Source organism: Juglans regia, chromosome 2 (genome assembly GCF_001411555.2).
Source record: "Juglans regia cultivar Chandler chromosome 2, Walnut 2.0, whole genome shotgun sequence".
NCBI classification, from domain to species: Eukaryota; Viridiplantae; Streptophyta; class Magnoliopsida; order Fagales; family Juglandaceae; genus Juglans; species Juglans regia.
This window is the reverse complement of record NC_049902.1, coordinates 34,930,375-34,943,792: the sequence shown is the minus strand read 5'-3', so window position 1 is coordinate 34,943,792 and position 13,418 is coordinate 34,930,375. Positions and strand designations below refer to the sequence as shown.

At 36.9% G+C, this 13,418-nt stretch overlaps 2 protein-coding genes across 3 annotated transcripts; one reads left to right on the top strand and one right to left on the bottom strand.

The window, feature by feature from the left end:
- Window positions 1-721: 721 nt before the first annotated feature.
- Window positions 722-1,858, top strand: LOC109013623 (dynein light chain LC6, flagellar outer arm). Of its 2 annotated transcripts, XM_018995771.2 has the most exons (3): window positions 722-1,021; window positions 1,134-1,217; window positions 1,531-1,858. In XM_018995771.2, the coding sequence occupies exons 1-3, from the start codon at window positions 914-916 to the stop codon at window positions 1,720-1,722; spliced, it is 384 nt and encodes a 127-aa protein (XP_018851316.1). In that variant the 5' UTR covers window positions 722-913; the 3' UTR covers window positions 1,723-1,858. The 2 variants fall into 2 exon arrangements, with proteins under 2 accessions (XP_018851316.1, XP_018851323.1); XM_018995778.2 differs by having other exon boundaries at window positions 722-1,217; window positions 1,531-1,855.
- Window positions 1,859-3,249: 1,391 nt separating this feature from the next.
- LOC109013984 (cyclic nucleotide-gated ion channel 4) lies at window positions 3,250-12,046 on the bottom strand. The gene is made up of 7 exons (XM_018996276.2): window positions 11,359-12,046; window positions 9,038-9,253; window positions 7,738-8,054; window positions 6,960-7,068; window positions 4,440-4,676; window positions 4,209-4,295; window positions 3,250-4,120 (listed from the first exon to the last, which is right to left on the bottom strand). The coding sequence occupies exons 1-7, from the start codon at window positions 11,926-11,928 to the stop codon at window positions 3,602-3,604; spliced, it is 2,055 nt and encodes a 684-aa protein (XP_018851821.1). The 5' UTR covers window positions 11,929-12,046; the 3' UTR covers window positions 3,250-3,601.
- Window positions 12,047-13,418: the final 1,372 nt, after the last annotated feature.

Here is a 13,418-nt window from a genome sequence, read left to right as displayed (position 1 = left end):
TTATGTATGTGATGGAGATAAAATTCACGGACTTTTAGGTCGCTAGAAGATCCAAGCTCCCTTAATGGTGGCCTGCCAAAGTTGTTGTTCTTTGTTGGACAATGATAGTGAGTACAACCTTGGTGTTTATTCAGACAAGTAGCCTGCAGGTTTTCCCATACACCAAATAAAACGGAAAGAAAGAAACACAGAGTGGAAATGAGAGGGCTTTTGATTTCAAAAATAAAAGATGAAATTCAAATATCATTTCTGAAACCGAAGGTATACATGATATATAGTCACCCAATTTTTCTTGGGCCAGTAGGTGAATTTGAGACAATGTACAGCTCCTGCTATTTATAAGTACAACTACTACTAATACTACTGTTTAATCTCTACAAATCGGTGTGTCCCCATCAAGTCCTTTTTGGTGTTGCTTACCAAGATTCTTCTTATTAATCAAGTCTTGTACGTATTAACAAACATGAAACCATCGTGTGGTGTCGCAGAATCTGGAAATTTCGAGTACTAAAGGCCATGAATGAGTCGCATACTCTCACCCATTGTCTCGACCAAAACAGACAACAACAGAAGTTGACAAATTATTACGGTTCAATCATATCTTGCCGAGACACTTGGCAAAATCTTACTGATCATAAGCCACAAAGAAAGAATGAAGTGTCCAGAATAAAGCAGGACCAGAAAATTCGCGGTTAATTTTCGTGTCTCGAGTCTAGCGACTAGCAAGCCCTCCTCCCCTGCACATCTACTCCATGTGCTGCTGACCATAACGGTGGCAAGCTAAGGTAGAGCCAATTCCACAGCATACTTTGATGACCACAAACAAAGGATCGAAATACGTGGTTAACCCTTTTGCTTTTTTGGAAAGAATATGCGCGCGTGGCTGGCTCATTAGCACCGGCCCTTTCTTTCCATGCTCGATATAATCTCCACCACTCCGTGCATGCCATCTTACCCTCATCCACAAATCCAGTCTCAAAATTTGCTTCTGTCGCTTTACTGCGAAGAGTACCACCACCAGGTCCGAGTACTGTCTTAGAGAAGTAATTAATTTTCTTCTTTCTACTGTATTAACCAATATGCTAGAAGGAAAAGCAGTTATTGGAGAGACTGATATGCTCCAAACCATGCAGCAGGATGCCCTTGATCTAGCAGCAAAAGCGCTCGACTTTTTCGATGTCACCGATGCCACAGAGATTGCCCGCCTCATAAAAAAGGTACAGTATCACCTTTTTAAGACTTCAACATGTTAATTAAAACGATGGAATTGCACGGAATCTTGCCTAGCACCTTAGCCTGTATATGTAACAAAAACCTAGTCAAAATTTAAATGAGGTACCCCAAAGGCCAGCTTTTTACTTGCCTCAAAATCGCTACACTTATGAACATGAAGGCATGATCGGTTCATACTTAATGGCCAAACGAATGAATCAAGGATGCAACTTCCCAAAAGGTCCATGCATCTATGCAAAAGTGAAACATTGGAATGACTAGTCTTCTGGATTATTGATTGGGATTGTCATTTTGCAGGAATTTGATGGGGCATATGGACCTGGGTGGCAATGCATTGTCGGGACAGATTTTGTTTCGTTTGTGACCCATTGCTCTGGCTGCTTCATCTATTTTTGCATAAGCAGCCTTGCCATTTTGCTCTTCAGGGGCTCTGCCGGTCCAGAAGTTGAGACAAGCCACTTTGCAGCCCTAGAGACCTTGAAAGCTTGATTTTTTTTTCTTCTCCATTACTCATCTTCTCGATCGAATCCTGTCTTACTTGTGTTCGTAGACCTGAAAGGCTAAAATATCTTTTTTTTTTGGGAAAATCCTAAATCCATTATCCACCCATCAATATCTTTATTTTCGTATTCCAATCATTTTTTGGTCCCGGAAGTCAGTACGTACGTTCTCAGCCCAAGGCGCTGCCCCTGAAACTTGCAGCTGATTACCATTTTGAGAAACATATAGTTATATAACAGTTTCATGATCAGTGCAAGCACGTAGAATATAGGCATGAGATAATTGAAGTACGTGATAATAGAAAAATTTTAGATATAAGTCTCGCATATTATTTAAATATATATGATTTTATTTTTTTTATCATAAAATATGAAATATAAAATATAAAAATAAAAATAAAAATTATATATTTTTAAATAGTATAGGAGAACTCGTGATAATAATATAACTATAGTCAATGAGAATACAAAGCGTTCCAGTTGAAAAGAGGGGTACTAAACCAGTCGCACATAAAAAATTAGAAAAGTTCCTGATAAGGGGGTACAAAATCATAAACCAATGGGTGGGTGATCTTTAATTTACTGGGACGACATAATAAAAGTGCAGCAAACAGTCCACTCAGTTAATTACCTCGACTACTGGGGAAATCACCCAACAATTGACCCATCAATTCAGCAAACGATCCACTCATCAATTCTTCATATCTTATGATCAAGAACCCTTTTTTTTTTTTTTTTTTTTCTTGTGCTTTTCGCCAAGTCAAGGTTCTCATGGACGCAGTGAATTACCAAACCACGTAATTCACGCGACCTGATCTTCTTGGTGTTTCTAGACCCTTGTGGGTCACCCACGGAACTGGCCACCCCTTAGGGGGAACCTTATGAGTGGCTGCTGAGGTCCACCCAACCCACTTTGGGTCAGCCATGGAGGCCCGATCTAGGTTACTCTAGGAGTAGCCGATGGTGGCCTCCGGCCCCTTGAGTGGGCCAAGTGGGGTAGTTTTTTTTTTTAATAAAAAAATAATAATATTTTTTGTTACTTTTTAGAAACTCATATTTTTGGTTTGAATAGAATTTGTTATTTTGATGAAGTTTAAAATATAATCTTGTATATTATTGGTTATTTGACATCTGGTATGCCAAGTGTAATGTCATACAATAGTAAATTCAAAACGATTAAGCGATATTTATGTATTTTATAATTGTATGTAAAATTACTCTAATAATTAATTTGATTAATTTTAAAAACACGGAGCAAAACCCATAATTTAAAGGCACGGAGTAGCTTTATTTTTAAGGCCAAGCAGAGGAACCAATTTAGTAGTTAATCCAAAATAAAACAATAATCAGAAAGATGTGACATTCGTCCCAAAACTCTCTATACTTCAACTTGATTAAACATTCTTTGTTTAAGCATGGTGGGTACGCGGGTATCAGCCGTTCTCAAAGCCATTGACCATTAACAATTAGGCTAATTGCGTTCAGGTAAAAGTACTATATATATTACACCACATGATAGTTTAAACGAGGCCAGGTAATCCATGATCTCGAGGGAATGAACGTGCACTAGTTTCGAAGAAGAACATCATTCATGCCATGAATTTCATGCACCTCGATCAAATTGTAAAGGTGGCCTCAAGAAATTGTCCCTCAAGCAATTACTATCTTTCGAACCTCCGGCCCATTATTTTTAACCTAAAATTAATTTTAGGGATCGAAGATCAACAAGCTAGGAGCCATATTGTTTTCCTATCCTCTATCGGAGTAATGGAAACAAGGAAGTGTAAAGTACTTATTGCCAAATCAAGCAAATTAAGTGACATATTCACGAAGCCTGCATACATGAGCTAGCTAGCTTTTGATTAATTTCAATAGTTGAAGAAATCATCTTGATCGGGCTTTGGTGAAGTTAACAAAGCCGTATAAAGCCGGAGCCTGTCCTCTCCCATTGAAGAACACCGAGAAACGGGCCTCCTTGGCCTAATAAATGACAAAGATGTCAGCGTCAACCGGTGCCTATACCTCCTCCATGCCAATTGAATCGCCACGGCCGCCCATGTTCTCCACCCGGGCGAGTAATATCTGGCGCTCCTCTTAACCTTCTCGTTAACAAATGTGTAACGAAAGTGCTGCGTAACATACTTCACATCGTCCGCTTCTAGCCCAAACGCTTCCGTTGTTTCGATAGTCACTAATGTCGATGAAGATGGCGGCAGCCGCTCGATAAAAGGTCGTCTGAGGCACCATGAAAGAAGTTCGTCACCACTGAAGTTTCCGGGGCCTAACATGCAGCAACTCTTAACGCCATCTCGAAGAACTTGGCTGCTTTGAAGATGACCCCTCACTATAAATAGCATTCTCTGAACTGGGTCGCCCTCTCTAGTTATCTGCATGCATGGAACACAACTTCATGGTTAACCTTACTACTTAGGCGTAGTGATGTTGCGATGAAAATATTTGAATTTTGCTACTTACTGTTTCTCCCTTGGTGAATATGAGGGACTTCACACGGTCACAGATGTTCTCTAGGACCAGATCATCCATGTGCTGGAACAATGGGACCTGAAACGGATTCGACTAAGTTAGCTTATTAATTAATAGACTGCCATTTGAAAATTCATGTGGTGAGAGATATTGATAACATATGGTGTTAATTAATCACCTATCTCTGTCTAGCAAAAAAAATAAAAATGAAAAATTAATTACCTGTCTAACCAAGTCCAAACAGAGATGGTACTTTATGTCCCTCCTAAGGCCTTCAGGGAGGTTACTTATCATCTCGCATTCATCAACTCCACGCATTGCAGCCCATCTTTGCCTCTCATAGTTACGCACTCGCTGCCTGAACCCTGGAGGCAGCCGCCTCTTCTTCATCCACCACTCTAGATTCCTCATTTTCAATTGCATTGCTTGTTTCTTTGACGTAGTTGCGTGCAAGAACACCTGCATGTATACATGGCCATAGGATTAATGACAACATTTGTTATTAGGAAACAAAGAACGAAGGAAAAAAAAGCAACTATCTAACTAGGAATCATTACGGTAAGGAAAATACTCCATCCACAAAAGATTACACAAAAATAATTTTACAAATTGACATGGTTTAATATGTTATACACGTCAGACTATAAAATTATTTTTATTATAAAATAAATCTAACGGATTAGATAGATTTTACAAGGACCTTGAAAGGATGATGTCAAAGTTATGGTGGGTACCGAAAAATGAGGAGAACAAAATTCATTGGGTAATTAGTTGGAGCGCAAAACGTGTGAACCTAAGAAATAAGGGGGAATGGGAATTCAAAGATCTCAAAATTTTCAATATGGCTCTAGGTTGGAGAATTATGTGTGAGGAATCCACTTTGTTGCACAAGATTTACAAAGCAAAATTTTTCCCCAATTCAAGTTTTCTTGAAGCAAAACTGGGTTACTCACCATCTTATGCTTGGAGCGGAATTTGGGAGGCTAAGAGAGGCCTGAAATATGGATGTAGATGGAGGGTGGGAAATGGAAGTGTTAATGAGATTGGCTTGGATGTTAATCAAAAGTTGGAAGTCCTCATTGATAAGAATACACACTGGTGGGATGTAAAGAAAGTTAACCAGCTTCTTCCAGTTCGAGCAACAGTAGAGGTGTTCAAAATTATATCGAGTCCAGGTGATCAAATGGATAAGTTAATTTGAGAACCAAAGAAAAGTGGTGTTTATAGTGTGAAAAGTGCAAACAAACTATTTCGATCAATGGAAACAGAAGATAAACAAGGTGAAAGTTCTAATGCAAAAGAGCAAAAGCAGAAATGGAAAGTACTGTGGAAACTACAAATACCAAACAAGGTGAAAGTTTTCGCTTGGAGAGCTTGTAAGAATGGCCTACCAACAAAAGCTAACTTGAAGAAAAGGCAGGTTCTGATGGAAGAAAACTGTATCTTCCATGGTGATGGGGTAGAAGATGTTTTACATGCACTATATTATTGCCCTATTCGGAGACAGTGTTGGGAGAATTAAAACTTATTCACGCAACCTGAGGTACGATCCATTTATTTTGGTGAGCTAGCTAGACATGTGAGGCTAGAGGTAATAAAGATGAGCTGGAAAAGCTTTTTCTTATTGCCTGGAGCTTTTGGTATAGACGAAATCAAAGAATGTATGAGAATATAAAGATTCAGCCTGATGAAGTAGTGCACTATGCACTATCCTTATGGTCTGATCATAAAAAGGTAAGGTCTGTGGAAAAGAAGAGCAAAGGGACTTGGACACCTCCTCCATAAGGAGCTTTGAAGCTTAATGTAGAAGGGGCTATATTTCATGATCAACAAAGAGTAGGGGTGGGAATACTTCCTAGAGATGAGAAGGGAGAAGTTCTGTTAGCAGCCAGCAAGACGGAGTTTGCAGTCAATGACCCAACAGAAAAGAATTGTTGGCTATTTTCAGAGGAGAAAATATAAATGTAAGCCTACTGTTTATGAAAGCCTGCGCACACATAGTGCATTGAGTGGAAAAAAAAAATTTTGGACGGTGTGCTGCGGCTTCCGGCTGCTCCCAAGCATTTCTCTTTTCAGAGGTATGCAGCTATGTCTTCATAGGGGGATTTCTAATCTGATTATTGAGAGTGATTCAATGTTAGTGGTTAAAGCACTTTAAGACAATGGAGCATCAATGTCTTTGCTTGGCAATGTGATTAAACAGATAGATTCAAGAGCTGATGAAGACTTTCCCGCATTGCAACATATATACAGCATGTAGGACTTATGGGAAATGAAGGGGCACTTAAAAGTTAGTGTGTGGGAAGGGTTATATCCTGATTTTATAGCATCTGTCGTTATCATGGGGTAGACAAACACTGTTTGTAATGGCTTTCAGTATTAATGGAAAGTTTATTATATATATATATATATATGTATAAATCTAATTGATCAGATAAAACCACGTCAGTTTATGATATTATATTTGTGTAATTTGTCTATAGATGTAGCACTCCTCTTACGGTATTTATATGCTTCAATACGAGCAAAAAGTGAACTATTATTTTCCGTCTTACTAACAGAAAATCACCTTTTCAATTCATTTATTAGATTAATATAATGATTTGCCAAATATAATATCCACTTATGCCATAAACTCAATTGTCTCAAACTGTTGGAAAAAAAATTATGAACATAGGTTTTTTTTCTATATGATAATATGCAGAGCTTACTGTGCGGTTAAATTTTGGCATGAAGCATTACCTTGATATTTCCAATCAACATGGTGACCAAAAGGAGTCCACTGGTTAGAACGATGATATTGAAAACAACTTCTAACCATTCTGTAGTGCTCTCCAAGTTCCCAAAGGTGCTGCTCATAAAAAGAAACGATTAGCAATATCAAAATATTCGGAAAAGAACTGATTTGACCGATCGAGCCTATTTATCCACATGCAAGTGAAAAAGACATAAGCATACGTCAAAGACACGGATGATTTGAAAGGGCATGGAAGGCGATCGATGCGAATAAGCCAAAATCTTTAGGCATATAAAGTACTCTTGTTTTTAATATTCCCAGATGATCTTTAGACAAATAATGATTGATTAGCAATATCATAATGCTAAAAAAGAACTGCTTTGACGAATCTATATATGCCCCTCTCGAAACAAGTTAGCATCCATCCAGTTCTGTGTCTATCCACACATGAAGCTAGCCCCACGCATATATATATAAACGTCAAAGATATATGATTTGAGAGGTGGCCGGTAAAAAGCGATGTGCATGCAGAAGACATAATAATTATCATAAGACATAATACCTTTAGGCATATAATTAAAGCACTTAAAGAACTGTTTAAGTAACTTTTTATGCCCCATTTTTTCTCACCCCAATGTCCACTCCATCTGTTTAATTATTAACTACCAAACAAAACTTGCTGGGAAAGAAAAAATTAAGAAAACGCGTAGACATTACTTAACGCTTACCGTGTTGAAGGATAAAGCAAAATTAACGTAGGAGGGGAAGGAAAATATATAGTACCTAAGAGTCATTAGACCCCAAAAGATGGGAAAAAGTATCTTCTCCAAGCGGCTATCGTTTGTAACAATTTGAACAGTCCATTTATAGGCTCCATACTGATAATTCTCAGAGCTTTCTAAGCAGGTAGACCTTGCTTGCTTGTTCTCTGCCCATAACAATCTAGCTCCATCTCTCACCATGCTTGTTGTTCCGTAATATATAGGTTCTTTACAAGATAGCATTCTGAAAGTACCACAACTATTAGTTGCTCTGCATTGCTCTTTCAGGCATTGTGTAGCTCTTTGGATTCCTAGCAAGTACCAACATGCTCCCGCCGCCTGACGCGTACGTACACATACATAGTTAAAGGAAAAAACAGTGAAACATATGTAGTCTCAAAAACTTGAGCGTCAGAGGCCAAGTACTTCTAAACAAGAATTATTTGATTATGGAGTTCATATTCATAAAAAATAGAGTTTTTTTTTTCAGTAAAAAGCCATTCTTTATTTATTTTAGAGAAATTAAAGGATGAGTTCAATCTCGGAATTTTTCTTTTCGAAGTAATTAGCAGTCCTATATATAGATCATGTAGTAAAACACGAATTTTGTTACTCAGTGATGAGGCTTCTAGCTAGGTCTAGTACTGCCTAGTGCCTGCTACGTACCAAGATTTCAAAAGAAGAATCAAGCTCGTGACCGTTTGAATTTGACATAGAACTTCTGTACGTATCATGTGAATAAACATTTGTAAGTCTGTTGGCTTAATTATATATATATTACCTTTCAGGATCGAGCTGGTACCATCACATGGATCACGATGCCCCTGCATGCACTACACTTCCTGTATTTTCACCCCTTGAAAAATTCTCTCACATTTGCTTTGCAAAAGGCTTTTTCTTTTGGTTACTTTCTCTACCTATTAATCAACGTAAGACTTGAACAGTTTGAACTGTAATATATAATTAATTAAGATGAAGATTCTAGCTAGTCTTTATATCTTAAGTTACGACGTTATTCTAGTTTATTTCTTTTTTTATTAAAAAAGTACAAGCTGGATGATACCTTTTTTTTTTGGTTCACATGATGGCGCATAACTATTAGTTTATGGTTTAGCTTTGTACGTACATGCAGCATTCGTGACATTCCCCAGTCTTTTCATCTTTTATATTTTTACTGCTAGCTCTTTAATTATTTGAATAATTGGTACGTACTCGTTAAAGCCTAAGCGACAAACTAAGGGATCATATATAACTTTCATAGGAAAGGAACTTACATGCGAGGCTACGAAATAATGCACCGGAAAAAGGGAAATAAAACTTACATGCGAGGCTACGAAATATGCAATCAAGTTGAGGGCTATTCCCCACCAAACTGTTCCAAAGATGTAGCCAGAGAGGTTTTGCATGCGACGCAAGAGGCGGACAGCATGGTAGATCTTTGGTAGATATTGGAAAAGAAATATGATTAAGTAAACCGTCATCACAATGGTTATTTGTCCTCTTTCCAGAAGAGAGGGAATAGCAACCCATAAAACAACCTGCATTAATATGTTCATTTTGTTAGTAGTATTATAGTATATAATTAAACAATAAAAGCTCTCTCTCTATATATATATAATATGTGTATTTGAAATTATTACCCCAAATTTCATTGAAGGCATTTATTACTAGCAAGTTCCAAATGTGGGATATTATAGCACATTAATTCGGCTTCATCTTGCACGTCAACGTTCTATATCCATGGAACCAGATCAATAAGGATACATACATACATACATACATACATAAACACATGCACCCACACATACAAGGTGATCAAGATATCCCAATTCATGTTGTGAATGCAGAAAGGATATTTTCATGGTATGCTAATATGATGTACTGCACATTAATTACTATTCACACTCACGCTCAATACTTATAATTTTTTCATAAGACATGTGGTGTTTTTTATAGAATATAAAAATATTTTTTATAGAGTGAAACATAGAATAGAGTATTGATAAATAGTGACTTACGAGAATTTTCATATATAGCTAGCCCGGCCCCCAATAAGAGCAAAAACTATTCTGACATTTTCTTTCTTAAGAAATGACACTTTCTGTAATTAATGGAAGATAAATTGTATTTCCCCAGTTGTTATCTGCCAGTGGAAAACTATAAATTCGAGCACCTAGTTAATTAGCTAGGTAATTACGTAAGCCAAAAAAACCCCATCTGTATTCACTGATCACCAAACGTACGTACGTGCCTGCCCCAAGACTCCTATAAGTATTTAAAAGACTCCTAGCTATGTGAGAAATGATATTATGCAGCATCAAATCAACCTTAGCTGGATTCATCCATTAATAGGTTTTTGGGCCCGGGACAAGAAAAATATTAGACATGACGCCTAATCTGGAAAAATGTATATAGCTAGCTAGTCTCTTCTATGAAAAAAGCCGAGTTAGATATTTTGTGGAGTACAAGTGGCTTATATTAGGGGAGTGAGATCAGTTTCCCATGCATGCATGTGCTTCTATGATAACATAGTTTTTTTTCCAGTAAAACTTGCGCACATTCGCATGTTATAAATTGCTTATGGTAAATTTTAGTTTTCTGTCGTTGATCTACTTTATCAAGGACCTGATGCTGCTCACATCATTTTCTTTGTATAGAAAATTATTGATCAATTTTTTCTCATAAAAAAGGTCGATCGAGTTATGCAGCATGTGCCAATTACGTTATGATCATGCATATATATATCTTATTCCCCAAGTACAAGATCAGTCGCTATTATCGAATATTGGGGAGCACTACGCATACATAGGTACACTTCTCATAGTTGTGTTAGAAATAGGAAGTCCAAGCCCAAAAATTGCGTACATGACTTCATGAAAAGAGGCCATGGTAACTTCACGATAGACTTCTTAAAATTCTATTAGTATTTTTAATTAGACCATGAATAGATAACTCAAAACTTGTTATATCATTCTTTTATCAAGATAATATTTACTAATAAAATTAAAGATAAGAGAGGTATATCAACATAGAAGTTGGTAAAAAAAAAAAAAAATTGAAAACTTAGTAAGATACACTAATGATCATCAATGAAGAAAAAGTTAAAAGAGATAGTTACTACGTACGTAACTATTTAACTTGAGAAAATTAAGATTTAATTAGAACTTAACATAAAGTTATCCCAATTAAGAGACTAAATGATCTAAACAAATTACTTTTTTACTGTCATGAAAGTTAACGCACACATTATATTTAAGAAACATGCGAATAATAATAAAAATTAATGTGCAGAATTATTGCCCATAATATTATTACTTAAAATGAGAAATTATATGAGTGGAACTTTAAAACATGAATATATATTATATACCCCTTCTAAAACACGAGGAAAGGACATGGTTACATCACATGTTCTGAATGCAAGATTATGAGTGAGGGAGTAATCTGCATGGATAAAACAACTAATGTCATGCACTTGTCATCGCCTCAAACACTAGCTGACAAAATGGCATGATATGTTTGTGTGGCTATAACTGGAATCCTCCTGGTAATGAAATTTATAATAAATAATATTGATGAGGACACGACAACGATGACAAGTTATCATTAATGAGGTTAATTAATATGTAAAGAAAATTCTCACCTGTGGAAGTGGAAGAATCACAAAGAGATCAAAGACAAAACCCTTCTTGGCCTTCAAGTACCGGAGAGCCACAGAGCGAGCAGTGGTATCCGGCATGAGATGCCCACTCATACCCCCGGCGGCAAAGGACCGTTCGGCCATCTTGAGCTGCAACCACATGTTCCAGACGTGCAAGGCGTCGGTCATGCACCGGAGCACCGTGACCGTGATGGCGAACCACCCATCTATGAAGAGGCACATGCAGGTGTCGCTTATGGACAATGCGTAAAAGAAGAGAGGGTCGACGAAGAGTCCCGTGGCGCACACCAAGAGGAACACCCTGTTCCATTCTTGAACCCACTTGGCCCTCGGGTCCAAGACCTGCCCTAGGGACCACCCTCCCGGCCTCCGGCGAGGCACGCACATGAAATACATATTGTTTTTACAGTCACTAATATGCGTGCTTTCATTTTCGTCTCCATGATCTTCTTCTTCTGCTACTTCTTCCTCTTCACTACTAGTATCGCTGTGGTCGTCATCGGTCATGTAGTGCATGCGCGAAGCATTTGAGATTTCCTGCTCACTAGCCATGGAGAGAGAGAGAGAGAGAGAGAGAGAGAGAGAGCGAGCTTATTTAATTTGTAAGTAATATGGAGCAAGCACAGATATTTACAGGGTGGGATTGAAAGCCATATATAAAAGAAACAATAATTGGAGAGGTGGAACTTGGGGAGAGATAGAGTATTAGGAAAATGACAAATTTTGTTGAATGTACCAGATTGTCCTCCGGTTCTGATCCGCTGGCGATTAATTATTTTTCCACTTAAATCATTTATACGAATATAATGCATAGGCCGTTATTAGGTTAGACTCCTATAAGTCTGAGAACACATTTACCTGAGGGTCCAACGGTAAGAAACATCGTTGTCTAAATTAAGTCAGCAAATTAAGAAAAGAGTAAATCTTCACAATCTTTTTATATTTCATATTTTATATTTTTATATTTTTTATTATTTTTTTCTTTTATCAAATATTTATGATATAAATAATGAATAAAAAATTTAAAATAATTTAAAAAGAATAAACTCATAAAATAATTTAAAATTAAAATTAAAAAATTTTAAAAAATATAAAATGTGGAATATAGATAAAATTGTGTAGCAAAACTCGAAAGAAAATACCTGATCTCCTTTATAATTACTATTCGCATGATGGGGGAGATAACGTGCGTGGATTTCTTTGTCGTTAATCTTGTACTATATATGGAGGCCGTAATTGTGAGCTTCTGAATAGTACTTTGTTGAGGGTTTAGAGACGTTTATTTACGTATGGCTTGCGCATGTCCCCTCCTGGATTCTTGTGAAGAGGAATGACTTCTAATATCATGAGAGGGGTCGACATACATGCATGTGATGACATTATTGCTGGTGCTTGATATCATCGGATGGCAATAGCTAGCTGTCTAGGTTAATTGTATGTGTCAGTAGATTTTGATCTGTCTGAGTCAATTATTTCTTGATACTTTTTCATGAGCAACATATCTACAGCCCAGGATACACACAGTGCCATGCTCAAACGTAACTGTACGTACGTTTGCCTAGTGTTGGGAATGCTTCCACGTGAACCATTGGAAGCTAGCTGCGGCCCATTTTATCAGATTGTGCGCAATGCGCGAATTAGAGTAACGTTAATACAAATTTTAAATAGATAAATTTTAGATTATTTTTTTGTAAAAAAATAATTTTTATTAATAAAAAATAATTTTTTTTAAAGTAAGATCTATTTTTTTTTTATAAAGGCTTGCATAGAATTTGTATATTTACAACTTGTAAAAATCATTTCACATCTTGATATATAGCTGGCATGGTTTGAGATTTTGCATGTTGAGCCACAAAATATCTATCTCATGCAATGGAGGAGAAGCTCCAGTTCCATGTGATCATGTGGTAATTATTAATTTGAATCACTGCATAATTAATATCATCCAACAAGTACTTGCCTTCCAGGATTATAATGCGAGTCCGGTTGATTGTTTTCCAATATTAACTCACGAGAGAGATTATATATTATCACATTCCAAG

What these genes read in the sequence shown, in the direction of transcription:
- LOC109013984 (XM_018996276.2), bottom strand. Translation starts at nt 11,928, where the DNA reads ATGGCTAGTGAGCAGGAAATCTCAAATGCTTCGCGCATGCACTACATG. An exon ending in CATATTTCGTAGCCTCGCAT is followed by an intron (nt 8,055 to 9,037) that starts GTAAGTTTTATT and finishes CGTACGCGTCAG; the next exon opens with GCGGCGGGAGCATGTTGGTA. An exon ending in TGTTGATTGGAAATATCAAG is followed by an intron (nt 4,677 to 6,959) that starts GTAATGCTTCAT and finishes GTATACATGCAG; the next exon opens with GTGTTCTTGCACGCAACTAC.
- LOC109013623 (XM_018995771.2), top strand. Translation starts at nt 914, where the DNA reads ATGCTCGATATAATCTCCACCACTCCGTGCATGCCATCTTACCCTCAT. An exon ending in GCGAAGAGTACCACCACCAG is followed by an intron (nt 1,022 to 1,133) that starts GTCCGAGTACTG and finishes CAAACCATGCAG; the next exon opens with CAGGATGCCCTTGATCTAGC. An exon ending in TTGCCCGCCTCATAAAAAAG is followed by an intron (nt 1,218 to 1,530) that starts GTACAGTATCAC and finishes GTCATTTTGCAG; the next exon opens with GAATTTGATGGGGCATATGG.